Genomic DNA, 25,072 nt, shown 5'->3' with positions numbered 1-25,072 from the left:
TTACCCCCAATACTGATGATGACCAGCATCAAGCTTTTTCTTGTAAAATAAAAAGTAATGCATTATTAATTACATGAAAAAAGTAATCTGATTACGCAACTTGTGTTACTTGTAATGCTTTACCGCCAATACTGATGACAAGCATCAAGCTTTTTCTTGTAAATTAAAAAGTAATGCATTACTTTACTAGTTACTTGAAAAAAGTAATCGGACTACGTAACTTGCGTTATTTGTAATGTGTTACAAATCAACACTGATTATTATCAAGCTTTAAAAAAAAAAAGCCGCAAAAGTTGAAAAGACCTGCGGTGCTAATAGATTCTTAATGAGCACACAGTCACACAGTGTACAGAAGACCATCGGTTAAGGTCAAGATTTTCACTAAATAATACATTCAATTTCAGTTTGCTTCTCACCAACCCTATCGAATACCTACAGAACGCTTTTTCCAAGTCTGATGGTGATCACTATCCACTGCTATTGTATGGACAAGCGTGAGCAGGTAGGGTGTTCAGCATTAGAACCACACTAGGGTGAGTAAATAACTTAATTTTAACTTTTAGGTGAACTAACCGTATGTAATAATGTACACAATAATTTAAAACATTAGAGGATCCTTTTGAAACCAGCTTTCAGACCATATTTTGGTCTGAGAGATTGGCCTTTTTCAATACCTTGATATGCCCAGAGCCGTAATCGCAGGGATATTTTTGCAGAGTCGACGAGAGGCAGCCTGATTGCGGTTTAACTCTCGACAGAGCACCAGGTGTCTTTCCCACTTCGGTGAGCTGCTGTCTAAGAAAAGCAAAAGCAAGAGTGAGATATGAGACAGAGATTATTTATGGTCAGCACGTTGCTAAATTGAGAGAAATACATCTAATATAAAGCCTTCACTGTTACAACGAGTTCCCCCAATTTAATTTAAACGTGTTGATACTTACACGCGCTGACGCTGTGCTGTAACCAATGTGTACCAAATTGGATTTGGTTATTATTGCTTTCTAAATTGCATGCCTACATCAGCAAAATTGCTCATCAGTGTTTACAGGCTGTATGTTTAATAACTTTGCCCCATAATTCCTCGCAGCTAGCCCTAATGCGTTGCACAAAACAGTAGATCATTATGAACTTTTCTTCGGATCACTCAAAAACGAACCTCCGGCTGAGCGGCTGCAGCATCACACTTAAGAACAGGCGTAATCCGATTTATACAGCATTTTTGAAGGATGTCTAGTATTTGGTCTGGCTATTTAATTTCAGACATTACTTGTATATTAGAAAATAACGATTCTCGTGACGTCACAAAGCACATTGTTTTCCAATATTCCAGGAGCGAGTTCCTGTTATTTCATGCTGGCCATTAAGGAAGCTCGTGGGTTATAACGTCCCATGACCGGAGGCGAGAACAAAAGCACATATTCACGCTCTAGTTCAATTCTGCACTTAAGGTGAAGTGTATTAGTGTTACCTGCTTCCTCAGGAGCTGATGACAAAACATGCCCTTGAGACACGGAGCACTCCTCATGTCCAGGTAATTGTGCTCTAGTATATTCAGTCTTCCATATCTGCAACAGAACCACACGGTTAATGAAAAAAAGAAGGAAAAAAATCGAATGCAATTGAAGCTATATTCATAAATCAAATCTGCCGGCCATTGATGTCGCAGGTCCAAGTTCCAATTGATGCCTAATTTAGGAAGCATTTTGATTTAATAACTGCTCTTACCTCATCTAAAGTGAGCACATGTAACTATTAATGCTTCTGTGGGACTTCTCAGCCAAGCCTGTGAGCCCCATTTCAATATCCCAGTTACCATATTTTAATATTTTGCAGCTATATTACCTGACTATTAAGCAGGAAACACTACAGGAAAGATTTATTGCTTAAACACAAAGGTGTAGTCTTTGGAGAAGACTTCTCATTTAAACTCTCTCATTATAAAGTTCGCTACGTGAACGCTACGCCTCATCATCTTTCAGTCAAGAGCCTTCGGAGGAGCACCGAAAAGCCCCGTTCTGAAGATCTGCCCGTACCCGGACGATGCCGTCGGCGCTGCCGGTGACGATCACGTTGCGGTGGTCCCACTCATACTTCTGTGTGAAACAGCAGCACAGAATGTTTCCTTCAGGCCGGCAGGAAGTGTTTAAAGAGGCCAGCAGCTGCCCCTTCATGGTCCACAGGTACAAATGGGTGCCGGCGCAAGACACAATCTCACCCTAAGAGATAGAGAATGGCAATTAGTGATGCACAAGTTTTTGTTAGGGTCAGTAATTTATTTATTTATTTATTCTCATTCAGTAAGGACTTGCACATTGTTAAAAAAAAAAATCTACAGTCCAAAAGTTTACATCCCCCTTTCAGAATCTGCAAAATGTTAATTATGTTACCAAAATGAGAGGGATCATACAAAATGCATGTTATTGTTTATTTAGTACAGACCTGACTAAGATATTTTCACAAAGAAGATGTTTACATATTGCCCACAAGAGAAAATAAATACATTTATAAAATGACCCCATTCAGAAGTTTACATCCCCTTGATTCTTAATACTGTGTTTTTACCTGAATGATCCACAGCTGTGTTTTTTTGTTTAGTGATAAACATTGTTTATGAGTCCCTTGTTTGTCCTAAACAGTTAAACTGCCCACTGATCTTCAGAAAAATCCTTCAGGTCCCACAAATTCTTTGGTTTTTGCAGCATTTTTGTGTATTTGAACCCTTTCCAACAATGTATGATTTTGAGATCTGTCTTTTCACACTGAGGACAGCTGAGGGACTCATATGGAACTATTACAGAAGGTTCAAATACTCACTGATGCTCCAGAAGGAAAAACCATGCATTAAGAGCTAGGGGGTGAAAACCTTTGAACAGAATCGTACATTTTTGTGTACATTTTTCTTATTTTGCCTAAATATCTTATTTTTTTTATTTAGTACTGCCCTTCAGAGGCTACAGAAGATACGCACATGTTCCCGACAAGACAAAGTGATCTTCAAATTCAAAAAGTTTATGCATGCATACTTGCAAATTTTTTTTTCTTCCTGAAGAATCAGTGAGCGTTTGAACCTTCTGTAATAGTTGCATATGAGTCCCTCAGTTGGAAAACAAACTAGGGAGTCGGGACTTACGAACAACTACCACTAAACAAAAAAAAAAAAAAAAAAAAAAACACAGCCGTTGATCATTCAAGTAACAACACAGTATTAAGAATTAAAGGGATGTAAACTTTTGAACGGGGTCATTTTCTTTTCTCATATTATTTTCTTTGGTGGACTATATGTAAACATCTTTTATGTGAAATATCTTATTCAGGTCCGTACTAAATAAACACTGTGCAGATTCTGAAAGGGGGTGTAAACTTTTGACCTCAACTGTAATTAAAATTAATCAGTTTTTTTGTTTTGTTTTACTTTTCATCAAAGATCCATAATGATTTCCATAAAATCAGTAAGCTGCAAAACTGTTTTCAACTGTGATAATAATAGGAAATGTTTCTTGAGTGCCAAATTAGCATATTAGAATAATTTCTGAAGAACCATGTGACACTGAAGACTGGAGTAAGACCGCATTCAAAAAAAAAAATATATATATAAATATGAAAATGAATAAATATGAAAATATGAATATGAATAAAAATATTAATTTATTTAAATTTAAATGAATTTTAATTATATAAATTTACATATAAATTGCAATTCTGAATCATGTTTGCTACTAGGAATTTAACAGAAATTTAAAAGGCATTCTCAATTAATTTCAGTAGTACAAGTCTGTTTTTTACAGTGACGCATATTGCATTTGGACATTTACGCAACCCGTAAAATGTATGACGAAATAATAATAAATGGTCAATCGACTATAAATACTTTTAATTTGCTATAATACAAATTATTTGAAGGAGGTTTGGAATTACATATCCACACTTTTCTCTTGTGTTTTTCATAGCAGGTATATTTCACGCTGTGTGACAGGGGGTTTAAGCATTAAAGCAGGTCTGAAGGGAAGGATGTGCCCACCCTTCCTTCACACAGCTGGCTGAGGGGAGTTTCAGAAACCACTCTGCGAGTGCAAATGAGCCGGTATAAATGTGTCATCCAGACGGCAACACGAGCCGAACGGCCCTAACCAAATTAAATGTGCGGGAGTGAGATGGATGGAGAGAGATTTGGGAGCTGAAAAATGCCGGCTGACCTCAGAGCGTGCATGTTTTTTCTGGAGGGTACTCACGGTCAGGTCATTAATAGCCAGGGCAGACACGGCAGAGGAATGTTCTGGTAACTGTGTGATGTAGCCGAGGTCCTCCAGGTCCCACAGGATGCAGGTCTGGTCCACAGAGCCACTAATAATCACACTATGTGCTTCTGACGCTACTAGACATGTCACTGTGTCTGTGTGTCCATACAAGGTCTGAGATGGAAAATAAACATTTATTTATTTACAAAATATGACAAACCATGAACTCTTTAGGAATGAAAACACATGTGAATCTGACCTGTTTGAGTCTCATGTGTTTAAGTTTGTCCTTGCTGATGGAGACGTCCCACACACAGACTACAGTGCTGGTGCCGGCTGTAATGATGGTGCTGTTGTTGGGACAGGCAGCACATACTGTACATCCCCAGTCTGACAGGCTCTCACAAACTGCAAAACTCTGAAACACAGGTAATAAAGCCATCAAACTTTAACAGTCAACCAAAAGTAACCTTGTTAAATAATAAACAATAATTTTACTGAATGATCATTACAAGCAGGCCCATCATGTTAATTTATTTATGGATCAAGAGAAACTATAAAAGCAAACCTTTTCAGCTGCGTAGCTCCCAAAAGAGCAGGTCTGGTCATAAAAGCCCCAGCTGAAGTATGTGTTCCACTGTGGTGGGATGAGAAGTTTGTTTCTTTCCACGACCAATACCTCTTTCTCTCCACACACTATTTGACCGACAGGCCCCACTGTGAGCTCTATATAGAGAAACAACAGAAAAGCAGGTTTATGCAGTGTGGCATGCTATATGCAGTTGAAGTCAAAGGTTTACACACACCTTGCAGAATCTGCAAAATGTTAATTATTTTATCAAAATAAGAGGGATCATACAAAATGTGTTTCACATGTTTCACATAAAGGACATTTACATACAGCCCAAAAGAGAAAATAATGGCTTGATAAAAATGACTATGTTCAAAAGTTTGTCACTTTTTTGTTCAAAACATTAACATTAAATTGTGGAGAACATTTACAATTAATAAATACTATTACATAATTTGAAAAAAAAAAAAAAACACTATTGGTTTGAGACATTTTGAAACTCAGTTTTTTTAATAACATACACACACATACATATATACATATATACATATATATATACATATATACACACACATATATATATATATATATACACACATATATATATATATATACACACATATATATATATATATACACACACATATATATATATATATATATATACACATACATATACATATATATATATATATATATATATATATATACATACATATATATACATACATATATATATACATATACATATATATATACATATACATATATATATACATATATAGTAGAGTTGGGGTACTCGGACTTGTACTCGGACTCGAGTCCGGTCTCGAGTACAATTTTTAGCGGACTCGGACTTGTCACGGACTCGGATGCATTTTGACTCGGACTTGACTCGGACTCGAGCTTTTCGGACTCGGGAATTATTGCCGAGTCCAGCCGAGTCCAGGGACAGTTGATGGAAATTTTACTGACTCGATGCATTATTACGAAAGTGACATTCAGTATTATTGGCATGTGTTTTAAAGTCTTGCCGGTACTTGAAAGCCTGCCTCTCAGTCAGCGCACAATGCTGAATTAAACTCTTTCTCTATTGCTACACACTTACACGAAAGGTAATGTCAAAATGCATCGTCTTGGAGAGCATTCATGTAAATGCTATCGGTTTTGTGTTGAGTTAGAAATACAGATGTGTCAAAATATATGATCTGTGCGTCCGGTCTTAAAGCGACAGCAGTGTAAACCTGCCACAGACTGCGTCATAATCAAACAACAAAATAAAAAGAGAAAATCACTCACTGCTCTTGATTGAAGCAGTTTAGCAATTTTAATAAGAATCATCTATATTTATTATATACGGTGAAGATTGTAGATAGTTTTATTTTTACATTTATTACTTCATTAAATGTTTGTAGTACACTATTTCTGTGGTATACTTTACTATATAGATCAATCTGAAAAACGTATAAAACTATTTCATTTGTATTTTGATTATTATATTTATTTATGCTTTTGCTTGTAATTAATTATTAGACTGTTTATTTTCCTTCAGTAAGCTTGAGAATGTTTTACTTACTTACTTGGGTGTGCATTATTTTCTAATAATTCAATGGCCCGTTGTCAATAGACCAATTTGGAGTAGACGTTACAGTTATGTCAGTAAAAAAATACTATTTAAACCTATAACATTTTACATTTACCTATTTTATCTCAGAATTCAGAATTTTTTAATGTCGTTTATATGTTGTATTTAAGACTTTAGAACTCAATTTAACGCAGCAATAGCAAGTTTGTCAGTTCTGAGGGAAAAAATAAACTCATGACTTTAGCTGAGAGGAAAAGGGAGAATGTATTTTCTTATCAGAATTGTGAGATATAATCTCGAAATTGAGAAAATAAAGTCAGAATTTTATTCTTTTATTCCATGACTTCCATGTCATTAACCCTCACAGCCTCATTTTCATCTAAGAAAAATATGTCACTAGCTGTCCATCTCTTCACCTACCCCTCCCTTTATCACAGATTCATTCTTTTACTCGTAGGTACAGTCCTGTCCTTCCCTTATAATTCCCACATTGTCCTTCCCACATTCTAAAAGCTGTTTCACTCTGAAATATGTCATAATATCAAGTCAGTCATAACTTCTGTTACATGACTTTAAGTTTGCTGAGCAGGACACTAATGAGATGGTGTGAAATAAAAAAATCAAAATGGCAATATGCAACAGAGGTTTCCTTTTGTTACATTTAAATTGTCATTGCCTTATTGTAGTTGTACAAATTAAAACAAGGTTAAGATACTGACAAACAGTAGTTTTTAGTTGGACTCGGTCGGACTCGACTCGGACTCGACCCATTTGGACTCGGACTTGAGTCCGACTCGCCCCATTTTGGACTCGGACTTGACTCGGACTCGACTGGTTAAAGACTCGGACTCGACTCGGACTCGACTTACGTGGACTCGACCCAACACTAATATATATACATATATATACACATATATATATACACACACACACACACACACACACACACACACACACACACACACACACACACACACACACACACACACAGGCATGTAATTCATTTCAACTGATCATTTTATAATGTGAAAAATTTGTTGGACATACACAGCCTGACAACTGCGTCAAGATTGAGCATAAAAATACAAAAAAAAAAAAAAGAACTGTGCGTCCAAGAGGAGTATCCTACTTCCAAATGACCTACATATGCGAGGACACAGTCAACCGCCCTACTCACTGACAGCAGAACAGTAACACAAATCATAATGAAGCCTGAGATGATTGCAAATTTCTCTCAAGATGCCCTTTAAATCTTTCCTTGTAGGATTTACTGATCAGAATGATAAAGTAACGCCTGATGTGAAGAACAAGATATTGAGTGAGAGACAATAGAGCGAGAGAGAAAAGAGAAAATCATCTAATTTTCCAGAGAGATCCTTTTGGGATATTCAGATTATTAAATAAGCCTCAGTGGCTGTATCTTCAAGAGCGGCCTAACAAATAGCAGGAGCTGAATTGAGCCGAGCTGAGCTATGACTGAGAAAATGAGCCTGTGAAAAGTCTAGCCAGCATCTTCTGCCTCGCGGCTCCTATTGCTCCCAGTAGACGTGGCCCCATCTTGTAAAAAATAATTGAGGAATGGAATAAAATAACAAGGTGACTATGAATGATTAAAAGGGGGGGGTCTCTACCACAGAGCTGCAAATGTTTATTTTAAGCAGTACCTTTAATAGCCTGAGGAGAGGGCTTGAGCTTGTCCAGTTTAAAGAAAAAAGGGGTTATCTCTCTGGATACCGAAGTCTCTTTCCCAGCAGTACCCTTGTGAGGTGTTCGGCTAGGGTGTGGTTTTGTGAAGAGCTGGAAGCATAAAACTTATTTTAGTATTGCATTTACAATAGAATACAGTATCACAATAAATCATTTCATTACAGAAAAAAGGACACCATATTGATTATTGGCAGTTATTTGCGATTTTCTTTTATCGTAGCGTATCTTATCGTAGTGCTTTAAAGGAGAAGTTCAAAACATTACAGATAATGTACTCACCTACTTGTCATCTTTCTTTCTTCAGTTGTAAAGAAATTATGTTTTTTGAGGAAAACATTTCAGGATTTTTCTCCATATAGCAGACTTCTATGGTGAGTTTGAACTTTCAAAATGCAGCTCAAATGCAGCTTCAAATGATACCAAATGCGGCTAAAAATGATCCCAGTCGAAGAAGAAGGGTCTTACCTAGCAAAACTACTGGTTATTAAAAAAAAATATATATATATATATATAATAAAAATAAATAAATAAATAAATAAATAAATAAATATATATATATATATATATATATATATATATATACACACACACTTCTTAACTTCAAACGCTCATCTTGCATCTTGTCTTGCTCTGCCTTTTTTCCAGTTCAAGACAGTTAGGGTATGTTGAAAAACTCTCATCTCATTTTCTTCCTCAACTTCAAAATCGCCCGTTTTACCTTTTTTTGTAAAGGACGTTTGATCTTCTATGCACATTCACTTTGTAAACACTGGGTCGGTACTTCTGCTGCGATGTAGGATGATTTTGAAATGATTTTTGAAGTTAAGGGAGAAAATTAGATGGGAGTTTTTCGACCTACCCTAACTACTCATGCACATCACAGAGAGAGACAAGACGAGCATTTGAGGTTAAAAAGTGTATAAATTTTGATTTTTTTTTCGCTAGATAAGACCATTCTTCCTATGCCGGAATCATTTGAAGCTGCATTTAAACTGCATTTTTGAAAGTTCAAACTTGGGGCACCATAGAAGTTCACCATATGAAAAAAATGAAATGTTTTCCTCAAAAAAAAAAAAAAAAAAAAAAATTCTTTATGACTGAAGAAAGGAAGACATGAACATCTTACGTTATCTGTAAATTTTTGTGCTGATAGTGAATTTTTCCTTTAAAAATTGCATTCCGTATGTACAGCCAAAAAAAAAAAACTAAAAAATTTAATAGAGGCATAGAGAATCTCCTAATATTCTTTAAACAGTGTGCTCAATTGGTGTACCTGCTTTGGCATTTGGCCAAAGTTGCTGATGTAGCCAAGGACAGTGCTTCTTATGACAGGATCCTTCATGCTCGCTCTCTCATGTTTGTCGGTGTAGAAATATGGGTGAAAGGTGTTGAGGGCCTCCACTGCGGGCGAACCCTGCTGTTTGTATCCGAAGATCAGATCAATCCAAAGATGCAGGCGTGCACTCACATAATCGCTCTCAAGAGCCTGCGGAGAGCGCAAACTCAGTCGGTCAGCAGATCTGGACAGGGACTAATATGCTATCAGTGATGCCGTAACTTTTATTTCTGTACAAGTGCGGTCGGAAAAGCTGTGCTTACAAATATCAGGTCAAAGAGATTGCACAATAATGCATTCGAAAAAGATATTATTCCATCCTAGCGACTGATTACAGTTCAAACAATCTGATATAAACATTATATTCCAAAAGTTTGTATTCCTATTTCGTGTTACCAAGTCATTTTCCTAAAGTATTTCAGAATTGGCTAAAGTGTCATAACAAAACATAAGCATAAGCATATATACAAAAGCAAAAAAAAAACACTTAAAATAACAAGTATAATCAAAGCAGCTCTAAGTCACAAGCACTAAATTGTGGAAGATCCCTCTATTACCCTTCATTTGCATATGAAGGAAGGCGAGCAGACAGAATAGCTCATTTTATGCCATCTGGAAATGATACAAATATTGCTCTGTAGATTGGGAACTGATAAAGCCTGGCCCTTATATGCCTGCAGGCGTAACGTAGTGAGAAAGAAAGCATTCATTCCAATAACCAGCAGGCTTCAGTAATGGAGTTATAGGAGAGTGCAGATATTGTACTTGCGCTGAATTGGGCCTGTTATCTTCTAATTACAATGGCGTTAAACAGAGTAATGGGGCTTCCTTGATGAACTCAACAAGTGCTTATTATCTCAAGAAAGGCGAGAAATAAAGCAGCTGCAAAAATTATTTAACTATCGCCAAGTTTAGCTGGATATGAACGGTGCAGCGACACTGATACCGTTTTAACCCTATGCTTGCTTTCATGAAACTTGGTATGTGCTCTGGTTGCACTGACTCTCGTTGTCTGTCACAATATAGTCTAAGAGTAAGCAAACCATGCTGGAGGTCCACAATAAGGCCTATTTTGAGTTTAATGGACTGCGTTGACCAGAGAAACTGACCTCTCTGTGTACTCTGATGAACTCCTGTGGGTCTCCTTTGGCCCATGGTGGCAAAACCACATCATCTAATGGTGTTCCATCCTGCATACAACCTGTATTATCAATAGACACATTTACAGAGTATTAAATGCAAAAGACCTACATTTCCATTCAACTGATGAGCTAATACTGATATATTACCAAAGTCAAAATTGTTGCAGTTGACAAGAAAGTCTGGGAGGTAGTAAAATTCTGGAATGAGCTCTCTGACATCACTCATGTTGTCCTTTGATGCAGATTCCCACTCGTTCTGAATGCTGTGAAACATCCGCTCTGGAACGTCAAACATTCCTCCCTATGGTAAAAAAAATATTAAATTTATTTATTAAATATTTAAATTTAGCAAAATTTTAAACTTTGGGATGGGTACATTTCCTAATGTTATTTAAAAGTAAAGTGGCATGGTGAAAACACAATTTAGAGCGAAGAAACAGCAAAGAAGTAAATAAAAATTGCAAATGTTGAAAAAAGACATACCATCATATATATACACATGTTTGTTTAATGCACAACGTTGGGAGCTCTACCAGCCCAGGAAGGCTGCCTAGAGCAGTAAAACAGCCCCATGTGTGCATATGAATCATAGTCAAGAAACAGTTGTTTAGATTTGAGACATTTTCAAGCAATTGATTCAGGCTTTTTATTTTTCAAGGGAGTTTATACGTCCTGACGAAAATCTCTGGAGAACTTATGTAATTTGCAGTAAAAGCAAATGCCCTCATTGAATGAAAGTAATATACTGTTAGTGGCACAAATCTGATTATGAATATTACTGTACGGAGGAAAGCTTCTCAAGCGAAGCAAATATCATTGCAAAGTGTTATCCTAATGTTTGCATTGTGTTACACCGGCTATCAAATATGCATGACATTTTATTTTAATCAATTGGTTCCATGTGTATAAATGAGATATTCTTTAAAAACGAAATGCGGTTTTGCACACAAGTGACGCAAAAGAATTTATTTGCATACATATTAAAATCATACCCTAATTCAGTTTTGGAAAGAAAAAATAAAAAGCGTACCATCCCAAACAAGGCCAAAAACAATGAAGCTCATTTCATCGAGTAAGTTCAATTTAGAGAAATTGAATTTGATAGAAGTTCTGTCATGCTGACATGTTTTGTGCTTTATTTGATAAAGAAAAGGCCAACACACATTATTTATTGGAGTTTCTGGTGTGCTGTAACAACAGTAGTGTGATGTAACTGAGCCTGGTCAGACAGGTGAGACGTTTACCTGCAGGTGGACGAAGGTCTGGGAGAAAGGCTCCATCCTCACAAGAAACGAGGCCACTATGATGGCTGAGGAATAGTGTGTGCAGTAATGACACTGAGCTGACAGATCACCTGCAATCATGACATGAAATCAAATAAATTTAATTCAGTCCTGCAGGTCCCTGAATGTTTTTTCAGGTCCATGAATGTTTTTTTTTTTCAGCCCTGATTCTGCCTTTATGTTTTAAAGTTGTTCTTGGCTGATGTTGGTTAATGGTCAATAATGTAGTTAATTACAATGAATGGAATATATTTTCTTACTCCTTGCATTTTTATATCAATATGATACAAGATTGTCCTGTTTAAAACAATGTGATAAATGAGTTAGATCAAAAGTAATCTAAAAGTAATCAAAAAGTAATCTGATTATATTACCTAAAATGTATAAATGTAATGGATTACGTTAATAGCTACAATTTTTGTCATGTAATTTGGAATCAGTAAAAGACTACAATTTGTCAGTAATCTACCCAGCTCTGGTTATAGAATAGTTGAATATAAAACAGGTGCATATAAAAAATATGCTTTACCGTCATTATTTTCCACTTCATTGTATCTCTGAATGAATTTCTCTTTTCTCTTCTCATTTTGAGCTCCCATTGGTTTGGACAGATCTCTGAATGTAGCAGGGGAGGACAGATCCAGAGTCTAACAAACGTTGAATGAGATTGTCAAACAAGCATAAAAAAAAAAAAAGTTGTCAAAATTGTAAAGTTTAATACTAGATTTACCTCTGATTCATAATCAGCAATGATCCATGGAAAAACAGGATATTGCATCAAGTCATTGTATGTTCGTCCAGCAAGCGTGTTTAGATGCATAAGGTATTCAAAGTTACTGATTTCTCCTCTCTATGGAAAAAGAAAATACATACCATCAAGAAGAGAAGAAAACAAAACAAAAAATATGCATTTGGGTTCATTCAGTTAAATCACTTTTCGAAGAGCTTATATTTACACTTGAAGTTTTCATACACCTTACAGAATCTGTAAGATGTTAATTATTTTACCATAAGAGGGATCTTACAAAATGCATGTTATTTTTTATTTAGTACTGATCTGAATAAGACATTTCACATGGAAGATGTTTATATATAGTCCACATATGAAAATAATAGTTGAATTTATAAAAATTACCCCGGTCAAAAGTTTACATAGCCTACACTTGATTCTTAAAACTGTGTTGTTACCTGAATAATCCACAGCTGTTTTTTTTTTTAGTGATAGTTGTTAATGAGTCAAAAAAATCCTTCAGTGCCGACAGATTCTTTGTTGGAAAAACGATGCATTAAGAGCTGGGGGTGTAAACTTTTGAACAGAATGAAGATGTGTACATTTTTCTTATTTTGCCTAAATATAATATATTTTTCATTTAGTACTGCCCTTCAGAAGCCACAGACACAAAATAAGTAAAATTTACCCTGATCTTCAAATTTAAAAAATGTTCACCCCCCGGATCTTAATGCATCGCTTTTCTTTCTGAAACATCAGTGAGCATTTTAACCTTCTGTAATAGTTGCAAATGAGTCCCTCAGTTGTCCTCAGTGTGAAAAGACTGATCTCAAAATTATACAGTCATTGTTGAAAAGGGTTCAAATACACAAAAATGCTGAAAAAACAAAGAATTTGTTGGATCTGAAGAACAGAAAGCAGTTTAACTGTTCAGGACAAACAAGAGACTCATGAACAACTATCACTAAACAAAAAAACAGCTGTGGATCATTCAGGTAACAACACAGTATTAAGAATCAAGTGTATGTAAACTTTTGAACAGAGCCATTTTTTATGAATTCGACTATTATTTTCTCTTGTGGACTATATGTAAACGTCTTATGTGAAATATCTTATTCAAGTCAGTACTAAATAAAAAATAAGATGCATTTTGTATGATCCCTCTTATTTTGGTAAAATAATGAACATTTTGCAGATTCTCCAAGGTGTATGTAAACTTTTGACTTTAACTGTGTATTACAGCATTCAGTCCATTTACTGTAAATGTTTAATGGTTAATAATGATGAAGCAGTTAAAGGCTTACACGTTACCTGCCATTTAATTAGGGCAGTCTTCTCAACGGTTGCTGCCTTTCTGTACGAACACAGCAAAAGAATAATTGAAGACAGATTTTATTCAAATATTTTTTTGTAAAACATTTCATGATATTTTTTTTGCTTATTTTACAAATACTCTGTTTGACCTAACAGTTACAGAATCAAATGCCTTGAATGCGGTGAATTCTGAACTAGTCATCCAAACCAAGTCCACTATGGTTGCATAGCAACAGGTCAAGGAATAGAAAGAGCTAATGGATTTAAACCAAGGAGGGTCCGTCTTTCATCAGACACAAGAGCCAAAAGAAACATACATTCTTGTGGAAAAAAGGGTTAAGATTTTCTTCAGGCATGTCGTTCCCTCCCTTAAAGGAGTAAATAGTGCCATCTATAGGTTTTAGAAAATAACTATAAACACAAAGTAACATATCTTTGGAAGTTGTGTACTGAAAAAACAAATGTGGTTCCTACAAGTCAAAAATCAGGGAATCACAGCTGATTTGACATGCATGCATAGGGGTGATCAGATTTACACAGTAACTATTAAAACTGCTTTGCTCAGAAACATCTATCATCACTTATTCCCAAATTAAAAGAAAGCAAGAAAGAGAAAAAAAATGTACTAATGAAACTATTAACGTCCTGGACTTCAAAGAACATTCTGGAAATGTATTCTGAGGGAGTGTACAAACATAAACGCTGCAACACTTCTTTCTCTCCCCTTTCTTTTGTGCGCACTCCGGTCACAGGACAATAAAACTCTTGGCACCCCGCGCAAGTGTTGCTTGGTAACAAAAGTTAAACAGGACAAAGCTTCTTTTTGGACTACAGTCTGAAGATCCTCCTCTGATTCTCAAGCAATTCAGTTGTGGACCTCATTTAAAAACTGTAAGTAAGAAAAACTTATTTAAGTCTTCCTTCACACCGAAAAGAGGATGAAATGAATCTTGGGTAACAATAGCTGGTTGGAGCAAACTGTTGGTTTTTACACACTCTTGCGTAATCCTTTTAGCCTTTCTAAAGTTGCCGTGAAGCTTGTTTAAGCACAGGCGGAAAAAAAAAATCACACAAAGAATAAAACATTTAAAGATGTAGATATTCTTAAAAATGTGCTCATTGACTATCTATAGGCTATCACAGTATTTATATATTTTTCTATTACTAAAAAAATATTATAAAGTGGTGGCCAAAATTATTAGAACACTAGTATTTTCACCAGCTAAAAATGGGTTTAAGTCAGTTTTTCTATCTTTTGCTGTAGTGTGTCAGAAGGAAATATGTGTTCACATTTTCAAACATTCATTTTGCCATTAATTGTAATAATCCAGTGAGAGTCTGACAACAGCCAGTGCTCCACACAGAGATTTGATCTCATCATAATCCAGTCTGTCTGGAATGACATGAAGAAACAGAACAAACTGAGACAGACTAAATCCAGAAGAACTGTGGAAGTCTTCAATATGCTTAAAGAAACCTACCTGCAAAGCTATCTGAAAAACTGTGCAAGTGCACCTAGGCCAAAAGCTCCTTTAAACACAAAGGATGGTCACACCAAATGTTGATTTAATTTAGTTAATAGAAGTTAATTGATAAAGAAAATCTATTTATGGCATTATTTTCGACAGCATCCTCATTTTACAGCATTTTACACATGCATAAAACTTTTATCAGTACTGTAGCTTTGCAGGTATGTTTCTTGAAGCATCTTGAAGACGTTGCCACAGTTCTTCTGGATTTAGTCTGTCTCAGTTAGTTGTTTCTTCATGTCATTCCAGACAAACTGGATGATGATGAGATCACATCTCTGGGTGGAGCACTGGCTGTTGTCAAACTCCTTGTACACACAAAAAAATCAGTGGATTATTAAAATTAATGGCAAAATGAATGTTTGGAAATGTAAACTGATATTTCCTACTGACACACTACAGCAAAAGATAGAAATACCTGATTTTAAACCATTTTTTAGCTGGTAAAAATACTAGTGTTCTAATAATTTTGGCCACCACTGTAATTTCAAATTAGCCATTTGGATCATATTTTAAAAAACAAACAAAATAAAGACAAATTATGAGAAAGTGTCTGACTGTATTAACTCTTATCTGTTTTATATGTAAGTACTGGCGTATAATTGGTACAACATTTAAAATAATGTAATTTTTATCATTTTAAGATTTAGATTTTAAGATTAAGACTTACTAAACAGTTGTTTAAAAGATTTTTCATAAAGCATATTCATCCATTAGAAAGTACATTTTTGTAACAAACAATTTCTGGTCTTAAATCATGTAGTCGCGGCATCTATTATATTTCATATGTCACGAAAAGAGCAATACCATCCAATTTTCTCTCCGTTTGGAGGGGTTCAGAATCAGCGAATCACAAACAACATGAAGATGGATCACGCCGATGGTCAGCTCTCTGTAATTGCACCTCTCGGATGCAACGGATTCAAAAACAAAAGGTCTAATAGAAACAGGATGAACCGTATTAGCCCATCTACCAATGTGATTAATGAGTCGCCAAAGGGCTTACAATGCAGCCACTCCTCCTTTTTAATGGGAAGATATGAAGGGAGCGAGTTTAAATCTCTTTCCAGTGTCATTTATCAAAGTACTGATTTGACTCTTTCCACACAGTCACACGGACTGCTAGCGCCGCCCCGGATCAATCAGACGGAACACAAACAGCTTTTCCTAGAATGTGTTGGGCACAGTTATCTGGTATTAGCCTTAATTAGAGAACGACATTATCCTAAAAGATCCCTTTAGGGTGAGTTGGGTGAGTGAGTCGGGCGTAAACATTACACCCCTCTCATTCCCCAAACGGCCCGACACCTCCGCACCCCTCGATACTGCCTGAAGGCATACATGATATCTCTTTGCCTATGCAAACAACTAAACTGTCCCGTCATTAAGTCATACATGTTTAAAGCTACGAGGTCCTGAGATAATAATTACATGACTTGAGTTAAGACTTAATCAAATTGATGCTTCAGAAGCGCTTAACCATTAATCTGTGTCTGCACAGCTCCATGGCTAAAGGAAAGAGAGCAGGCGGAGCCAAAGGTACGAAGATCACATTGAAAATGGCTAAAAATGCTCTCAGAGTAACTCCAGAAGGCAAACTACGTCTTGATCTGAGCAACGTAGGCATCGCCGCATTTCCCAAATGCCTTCTAAAGTTAAGAAACATCGAGGAACTTGACCTGAGCCGGAACAAATTGAAAATAATCCCGGAATTCATTGGCCAGCTCACTGGACTCCGTTGGTTAGACCTTCACAGCAACCAAATCGAACAACTGCCCGAAAGCATTGGCCTCCTGGGATCTCTGCTCTACCTCAACCTCTGTAACAACAACCTGGACTCTGCTGGTTTATCACCTGAAATAGGAAGTCTAAGAAACCTCCAGGTTCTTAACTTGGGTATGAATCGTCTAAACGCCCTCCCTCCCACTTTGGCCACCCTGACGAGCTTGACAGAGCTAGGACTTTTTGATAATTTGTTCACGCAGATACCAGAATGCATAAAGGTGTTGCCCAACCTGACGAAGCTGAATACCAAGCGCAACCCTGTTTCTTACACACAGCGAGACGGCAAAGATTCTGACTCTATAAAGGTGATGGAAAATCTGTTTTTAGTGAGAGAAGGAGATATGTGCCATCCTTGTCTAGAAAGGTGCAGAAGGAAAAAGCTGAATGAGAGGTCGCAAAGAAAGAGTAATTTTTCAGGGCTGATCTCGCCAAATTCTGTAGCTCGAGGTAATCAGGAAAATTGGCGGCAGCAGACTACTAGCTCACCTCCAAGGTTTCAAAAAGGACAAGCCAGACCTGCTGGAGATACCAATACATTGTCTATTATGAATAACCTTTATACATAATGATAAACAATGACAGTATTTAAAACTCCTCCAGTACTTTTTGGAAATAAGCTGCAGGGTTTGCAAGGGGTCCACCAAATATTGTTGGATCTCAAGCACATTTTTGTGGGAAAAAAAAACCTGAAAATGTGTGTCAAACAAAACTTCAACTTATACTAAAGTTCAGCTAAATGTTTCATTGTGCCTCCAAAACAGAATTAAAATGTAATGTCCAAATATATGAATTTGCACATAAATAATGAATATTTCAATATACATATATACATTAATTGACACTTTTTTACAATATCTTTTATCTCTCTATTAGGATGGCGTTTTAGTAACACGTTGAAAAGTAATTATGAGTAAAGTAAATATGATTACAACATTAAAGTCGCAATATTTAAAAAAAAAAATAGTTGAAATATCACAAGAATAAAGTCGAAATATTTTGAGAATAAAGTCGAAATATGACGAAAAGAATGAAGTCAAAATTCTGAAAATAAAGACAAAATTACGAGAATAATTCGTAGCAATTACGAGATTAAAGTTATAATATTTTATATATTATATATAATATATATTCTAGCCTATTGCACACACAAATGGCCCAGATTGGGAGCACCGGGAGATATTCCAAAGTTTCATACAAACAATATGTCGATTACAATAATGTGGTTTTCATGCTCTTCAATGTGGTGTGACAGATCACTGTATTCACCTCAATTACAGCAAGACATTTGTTTGATTATATTAGACTATACTGTTATTTTCATTCCTTCTGATGTGCCTTCACATTTATATTGTGTGATAAACTTGAAATAAAGAGGAAAAACACATTTATAATTTGTATTTTGTGATAAAACCATCAGAATTTGAAAGCTGAGCTGTGTTATATTAAAAGCAACAATGCAAAAAATAATTGCGATTACTCGGCGTACTACAAATAATGAAATAATATTTCCAATAATTTAATGTATTATACCGTGAATAAAACAGCTTGTGAATATTCACTTATATACATCAGAAAAGACAACAATATAACTTATATTAACAAGTTGGAGTCCACTTCAACCTTTAAAACGTTTATTTGTTGTTTTTAATCAAATACATGTGAGGAATAGAAGATTGGACGCCAATGGCGTTTTTCGGAGTAGGTGATCGAATTTTCATAAAGAAAACAGTATAACTTAATTAAACGAATCACGTCTCACTGTAATCAAAAAGGTAACTGATTCACATCAATTTCGGGAAAAACACATTATTGCAAGACATTGTTTGTATTTCGCTGTAAAACTGAGAGATTTTGAAAGCTGAGACTTTGTTTCATATTAAAAGTGACAAAAGAACAAAGCTTATTGCTATTATTTGGTGGCTGGCGCACTACAAATAGGCCTAATGAATGTAATCGAAGACGTGAAATATTAATTCCAAGCATACTGTCCCTGCGAGTATACCACATTGTATGATTTCTGCCAATAATCCCATATTTATTATAACAATTTGACTTTATTCTCGTAATTTCGACTTTATTCTCAAAATATTTAGTTAATCTAGTAATATTGGACTTTTTTATTTTTTAACGTGGGACTAAAACGCTGTCGTACTCTATCAATCAAGAGTCCTTGGATCTGTAATCTGTATAGTATCATTAAAAATATATGCATCAAATGAATGTGTATTTCTTGTTGTAAGAAAACAACTTTGGCTTTGAAGCCGATGGAAAACAATAGATATTAGTCCATTCCTTCTTCATCATGTCAGAAAGACAGGGAAACCAAATATGATCAAACTAAATTGAACAGAAATTGAAATGGTGAGTCAAGGAATGATAATTTGAACCAAAACAACATCTGAAATAACAAATAGGTAGTAAGCTTATAGCACCCTTGCAGACAATTAACAACTATAAAATTGTGAGTTGTATTGGCTGCTGATGACTTTGAAAAGTTACTGATGCCGTTTTAATTGGTAGGAAGTGCTGAAGATGCAGTAATTGAAGTTTCAGTGTAATGCCGGGATATTGTTTAGGGGATTGAGAGTCTTCCTGTCAATAGTTAACCGCACACATAAGAGAATGTGTTTTCTGGAAACTTCCAAACCACAGAACTCTGTCTGTTTCAATGTAAAAGCATCACAGCCTCTCTAACTGAAGTGGCAGCTGCCTGCGAGATCTGGCAGATGTTTTTGACACTCACCTCACATTAAGTACAGTCTCTACTCTTCCCTTTAATGAGGAGACCACAGAGCACAGCCTAGAAAGGACAAAGAGAGAAAAAATCAAGATAAATCAATTTTGTCTGTCACCTCACACACAGTTCTTTACCTGCCTGAAGCACAAGCACTTTCTCGTTTTACCTTTTATATGCATTGATGTGGTCATTGTTGAAGAATACGAGGAACACTGAAGTTCCGTTCTTTAGGAATATTTCCAGAGCGTTGTCCTATAATGTCAACAAGAAATAAAACCAAAACAACTAATTAAACTAACAATCACGATTAATATATGTATTTACACATATGGCTAATAAATGCACTGGACATTTATTTATAAATGACAAACATGAAAAAAAAAATCTGTAACATTACGGCTATAGAACAAATACACTAAAAAAAGTAAAATGACTACATGCTCTGTGAATCTTACCTCAAGCAGAAAGCGCATGAAACTGGCCTCTTTGATGTCATCATATGACCAGTGTTTGCAGCTTGGGCTCACCAAGTTTTTCTCTTTATTCATCATGCTGCAAATATATGAGTCTCTCACACTATAATAAGTGCAGAAAATATAAGATACCGTTAAACTTATACCCAAAAATAAAGCTGTTCTATTTCAGTAAAAGTAATGTTACCTCCTTTACTGTGTTTTAATAATAAAATAACTCCATATCACAATTATGTACACAAATATGATTACACAATGATAATATTTTAAAACTATTATAAAATGACACTATTTTATATTAAATATTTTATAACTATATAGTTTAAGATTTTAAATTCCAAAACCTTATTTTAAATTTCAAAGAAAAAAAAAGAGATATTTTTTTTAATATATACACTACCATTTAAAAGATTCTTCAAATAAATGAATGCTTTTAATGAGCAAGGATACATTCAATTTATTAAAAGCGACAGTAAAAATGTTTAGAATGTTACAAAATATTTCTATTTCAAACAAATACTTTCTGTTCATAAAAAAAATCTATCACTGTTTCTGCATGAAAAAACAAGCTGCAACTACTGTATCGTATTAATAAATATTTCTCATGCTCCAAATCAGCATATTATAATGATTTCTGAAGTATCATGTGACACTGAAGGCTGTTAAAAATTCAGCTTTCCAATCACAGAAATAAATTACCTTTTATAATACATGAAAATAATCAGTTTTTTAATTATTTTTCACAATATTACAGTTTTACTGTAGTTTTTGTCAAATAAATAAACTTGGTGAAACGACTGATCTCTTTCGAATCTTACCAACCCTAAACTTTTGAACAGTAGTGTGTAAGTAGAGAGTTATGCTGAGAGAAAACAGTAGCTTTACTTGGTCTGATGATGGATTCTACAGCACACATCTCCTGTGGAGGTCAACGTGAAGCCCTCGCATATGTAAAGGTCAGCTTTGCCAAACAACAGCACTCCTTCGATCAGCATGTGACCGCTGACGACCACCACGCAGTGTTTGGCTTTGACCTGAGGTATGAACACATTACAGCAGACAGCATGTATATCAAGTAGCTGATACAGGAATCCGTATTGTGCATTGAACGGTTTAAAATAAAGCTGTAATTTGTTTTACATGCTGTCAAATTCAATGAATGAGCAAACACGATGTCAAGCCAAGTTTTCAACAGTTGTACGAAGTGTCACTGCAGCCTGCCTTCTGAATTGTGCCCTGGGGCTAACGTGTCAAAGAAGCGCCACCCCGGTCTTGATTGATCACTGTTACCACTTCATTATCTAAACAACATGGTGGAGAGACAAAAATTAAAGGGAGAAAAAGGCAAGATGCTGAATGGAAGGGGTGTTTGTGAAACGGGGCCAATCTTCCGCAGGCGGAGTTCGCACGAAACCTCTCGATTATGCATGGCTAATTGTATTGTCTCCCTTCATTTCACACCAAGCAGCTGCACCTGGCCTCAGCCCTGAGTCACCGCGACTCTGGGCTCCGGGGATCCGCGTCCCCGAAACATATGGGGTCCAGCCGTACTGCCAGCCGCTCCACAATTAATACAAATCAAATCAGAGCCTCCTCTCCATGCAAGCGCCCCCTCACCGGCGCACAGAGAGGGCCCCACTGTTTATTACCAGAATTAATCAATGACACAGCAACAATAGCAACACGCTAATTGATTAAGGCCCTGTTTAAATATATGGTCCACCTGGTGGGGTTTGGGTTTCAAACAGAGCTATAAAACAGAATCAGCCTTGACCTGAGTCAGTCCTAATTCTGTCTGCTCTTGGGGATTTACAACAACGACATATTACACCTCGCTAGAGGATGTTTCTCAGAGTGCTCTATGATAGTTTGCATCAGATTATATATGCACCACTCATCGGTTCACAAACTATGGTCAGGACTAAAACCAAAGCTATTCAGTTAATGTGGTTAATGATTATTTAAATGCATACTATTCTATGAAGAAATAAGAAATTCTATTACAAAGTAAAAAGGATATTTATAAACGATACTTATAAACACTTCCACTATAAATATATTACTTATATTACTTAAAGTCCACAAGAGAAAGTAATAGTTAAATGTATAAAAATTACCCCTCATAAACTTGATCTTTTCTTTTTCAGTGATAGTTGTTTATTTTTGTCCTGAACAGTTAAACTGTCTGCTGTTCTTCAGACAAATCTTTCAGGGCCCACATATTCTTTGGTTTTCCAGCATTTATGTATTTGGATGCTTTCTAACAATGAATGTATGATTTTTAGATCCATCTTTCCACAACTGGACAACTGAGGGACTCATATGCATATTACAGAAGGTTCAAACGCTCACTGATGCTCCAGAAGGAAAAATGATGCATTAAGTGTCGGGGGTGTAAACTTTTGAACAGAATAAAGATGTGTACATTTTTCTTATTTTGCCTAAAAATCATCATCATTTTTTTTCATTTAGTGCTGCCCTTCAGAAGCTACAAAAGATACTTACATGTTTCTCAGAAGACAAAATAAGTTAAATTTATCCTGATCTTTAATTTAAAAAAGTTTTCACCCCTCTTAATGCATCGTGTTTTCTTCTGGAGCATAAGTGAGGGTTTGAACCTCCTGTAATAATTGCATATAAGTCTCTCAGTTGTCCTCACTGTGAAAAGATGGATCTCAAAATCAGTCATTGTTGGAAAAGGTTTAAAATACACAAAAATGCTGAAAAACCAAATAATGGACAGTGGGCAGTTTAACCGTTCAGGACAAACAAGGGACTTATAAACAACTATCACTAAACAAAAAAAAAAACACAGTTGTGGATCATTCAGGTAACAACAGTATTAAGAATCAAGTGTATGTAAACTTTTGAACAAGGTAATTTTTATAAATTCAACTATTATGTTCTCTTGTGGACTGCATGTAAACGTCTTTTATGTGAAATACCTTATTTAGGTCAGTACTAGACAAAAAATAACATGCCTTTTGTATGATCCCTCTTATTTTGGTAAAATAATTAACATTTTGCAGATTCTGCACGGCGTATGTAAATTTCAAGTATATAGTCACTTTCTGTTTTAGAATAGTTGAGGTACTACTAGAAATTCTGGGTAGAAGTAGGACTGGGAAATTATATGAGCTGGATTCGAACTTCGCATTGCTCAAATGAGCACCAACTGCCATACCTCAGCTCCATATAAATGCAATAATTAACAACACATAATACTCCACCTTGAAGTTATTTCCTGTTTGAGCAATAATGAAAAGCTAAGCCTCTGAAGACATGGTGCCTGTAAATTACAGTCATCACACATTGCCTCTGGAATTGAGGCGTAGGCTGCGTTAAGCGTGTGCATTTCTATATTAATAAGTATGGAGAGGGCAATTCGGCTGACACGCAGCACAGCAGGACACACCGCCGACTGAATGAATACAAGACAGCAGACATCACCCCCTACTGTTCCTTATTAATACTTCTGTCAGCCACTCTCGGCCCTGTTAATGCTGTAGAGTGCTGTCAGGCTCGGCACGCACACATGCTACAGCTGTCCGCACAAGTACTAAAGGAATGGCTCCAGGTGAAGATGGGTCACTCTCACCTCTTCGGTGGGTTCCAGCTCCTTCAGTATGAGTTGAATATCCATGCACTGCTCTGAGAAATCCTCGGGCATAGGTGAGGCCTCATTCAAGACGGGGAAAAAGGTCAAATGCTGACAGTCTAAACCATGCCCCTCCTCAACCTCCCGGCTTGGCTCGCACAGAATCCTGGGGTCTGGGATGCATAAAATATGTACTTTTAAAGAAACATATAGATATAGCTGTAGCTGCACAATATAAAACATATCACTGATCATAAAAATGACAGGAAAGATCTGATACCTGAATCAGCCTCAGTAGCATCTCCAGCTCCTTTGCTGTCTTCAACAAAATTCTTCTGAATGAGGCCTGAAGTCAGTGCTGGCATCTATTTAAAATAAATAAATCATATTTAACAGAACAGAAACGAAATTGCTGAAGAAGGCAAATGAAAGCTTGGTTTTCTATATAACAGTTCGTTCTGGTTCTCAAATCTGATTGGTTGAGAACCGTGAGATAGATCATTTATATATAATAAACATACACAGTACACATAAACAAAAACTTTTATTTTGGATGCAATTTACCGCGATTAATCATTGCCCAGGACCAGCACTAATATTTATTATTATAAATCAAATAAAAATAATAAAAATAAAACCTGCATTTGATGATTATTTAATAACAATAGAAAATACTTATACTATTATATATATTTAATATACGAAATAATAATAATATAATAGTTATTATTATTATTATTATATAAGTATTTTTTATCATTGTTAAATAATAATTAAATTATTATTTTAATTTGATTTCTAACAATAAATATACTAAATAATAATAATAATATTGTTATAAATTTAATTTAAATTAAATAAAAATTAATAAAAATAAATTCTGCATTTGATGATTATTTAACAATGATAAAAAAATAATATAATAATAATAGTAATGATAATAATAATAATAATAATAATAATAATAATAATAACTTAATATAATATAATAAAACATAATAAAACCTGCTTTTTATTTTATGCTAAAAATGTTATGGCATCAATATC

At 35.5% G+C, this 25,072-nt stretch overlaps 2 protein-coding genes across 2 annotated transcripts in view; one reads left to right on the top strand and one right to left on the bottom strand.

Moving 5' to 3' along the window:
- Positions 1-25,072, bottom strand: part of wdfy4 (WDFY family member 4) — a 61,109-nt gene that overhangs the window by 2,089 nt on the left and 33,948 nt on the right. Inside the window, exons 42-62 of the mRNA XM_073833894.1 lie at positions 24,306-24,390; positions 24,026-24,198; positions 21,313-21,461; positions 20,410-20,530; positions 20,121-20,206; positions 19,961-20,017; positions 17,704-17,736; positions 13,901-13,943; positions 12,590-12,709; positions 12,389-12,506; positions 11,821-11,930; positions 10,724-10,877; positions 10,544-10,635; positions 9,372-9,584; positions 8,056-8,188; positions 4,804-4,961; positions 4,495-4,653; positions 4,230-4,409; positions 2,034-2,216; positions 1,469-1,565; positions 675-795 (exon numbers count right to left, since the gene is read on the bottom strand). Coding sequence (XP_073689995.1) covers positions 675-795; positions 1,469-1,565; positions 2,034-2,216; positions 4,230-4,409; positions 4,495-4,653; positions 4,804-4,961; positions 8,056-8,188; positions 9,372-9,584; positions 10,544-10,635; positions 10,724-10,877; positions 11,821-11,930; positions 12,389-12,506; positions 12,590-12,709; positions 13,901-13,943; positions 17,704-17,736; positions 19,961-20,017; positions 20,121-20,206; positions 20,410-20,530; positions 21,313-21,461; positions 24,026-24,198; positions 24,306-24,390 — 2,585 coding nt within the window. The remainder of the gene's footprint in view (positions 1-674; positions 796-1,468; positions 1,566-2,033; positions 2,217-4,229; positions 4,410-4,494; positions 4,654-4,803; positions 4,962-8,055; positions 8,189-9,371; positions 9,585-10,543; positions 10,636-10,723; positions 10,878-11,820; positions 11,931-12,388; positions 12,507-12,589; positions 12,710-13,900; positions 13,944-17,703; positions 17,737-19,960; positions 20,018-20,120; positions 20,207-20,409; positions 20,531-21,312; positions 21,462-24,025; positions 24,199-24,305; positions 24,391-25,072) is intronic.
- On the top strand, positions 16,938-19,414 carry lrrc18a (leucine rich repeat containing 18a). The gene has a single exon (XM_073833895.1). It carries the CDS (start codon positions 16,938-16,940, stop codon positions 17,781-17,783), a length of 846 nt encoding a protein of 281 aa, XP_073689996.1. The 3' UTR covers positions 17,784-19,414.

This window comes from Garra rufa, chromosome 2, assembly GCF_049309525.1.
Source record: "Garra rufa chromosome 2, GarRuf1.0, whole genome shotgun sequence".
NCBI classification, from domain to species: Eukaryota; Metazoa; Chordata; class Actinopteri; order Cypriniformes; family Cyprinidae; genus Garra; species Garra rufa.
This window is presented reverse-complemented; position numbering and strand designations above follow the sequence as displayed.

Bases quoted from the DNA above. Each gene is read 5' to 3' on its own strand.
- lrrc18a (XM_073833895.1), top strand. From the start codon at position 16,938: ATGGCTAAAGGAAAGAGAGCAGGCGGAGCCAAAGGTACGAAGATCACA.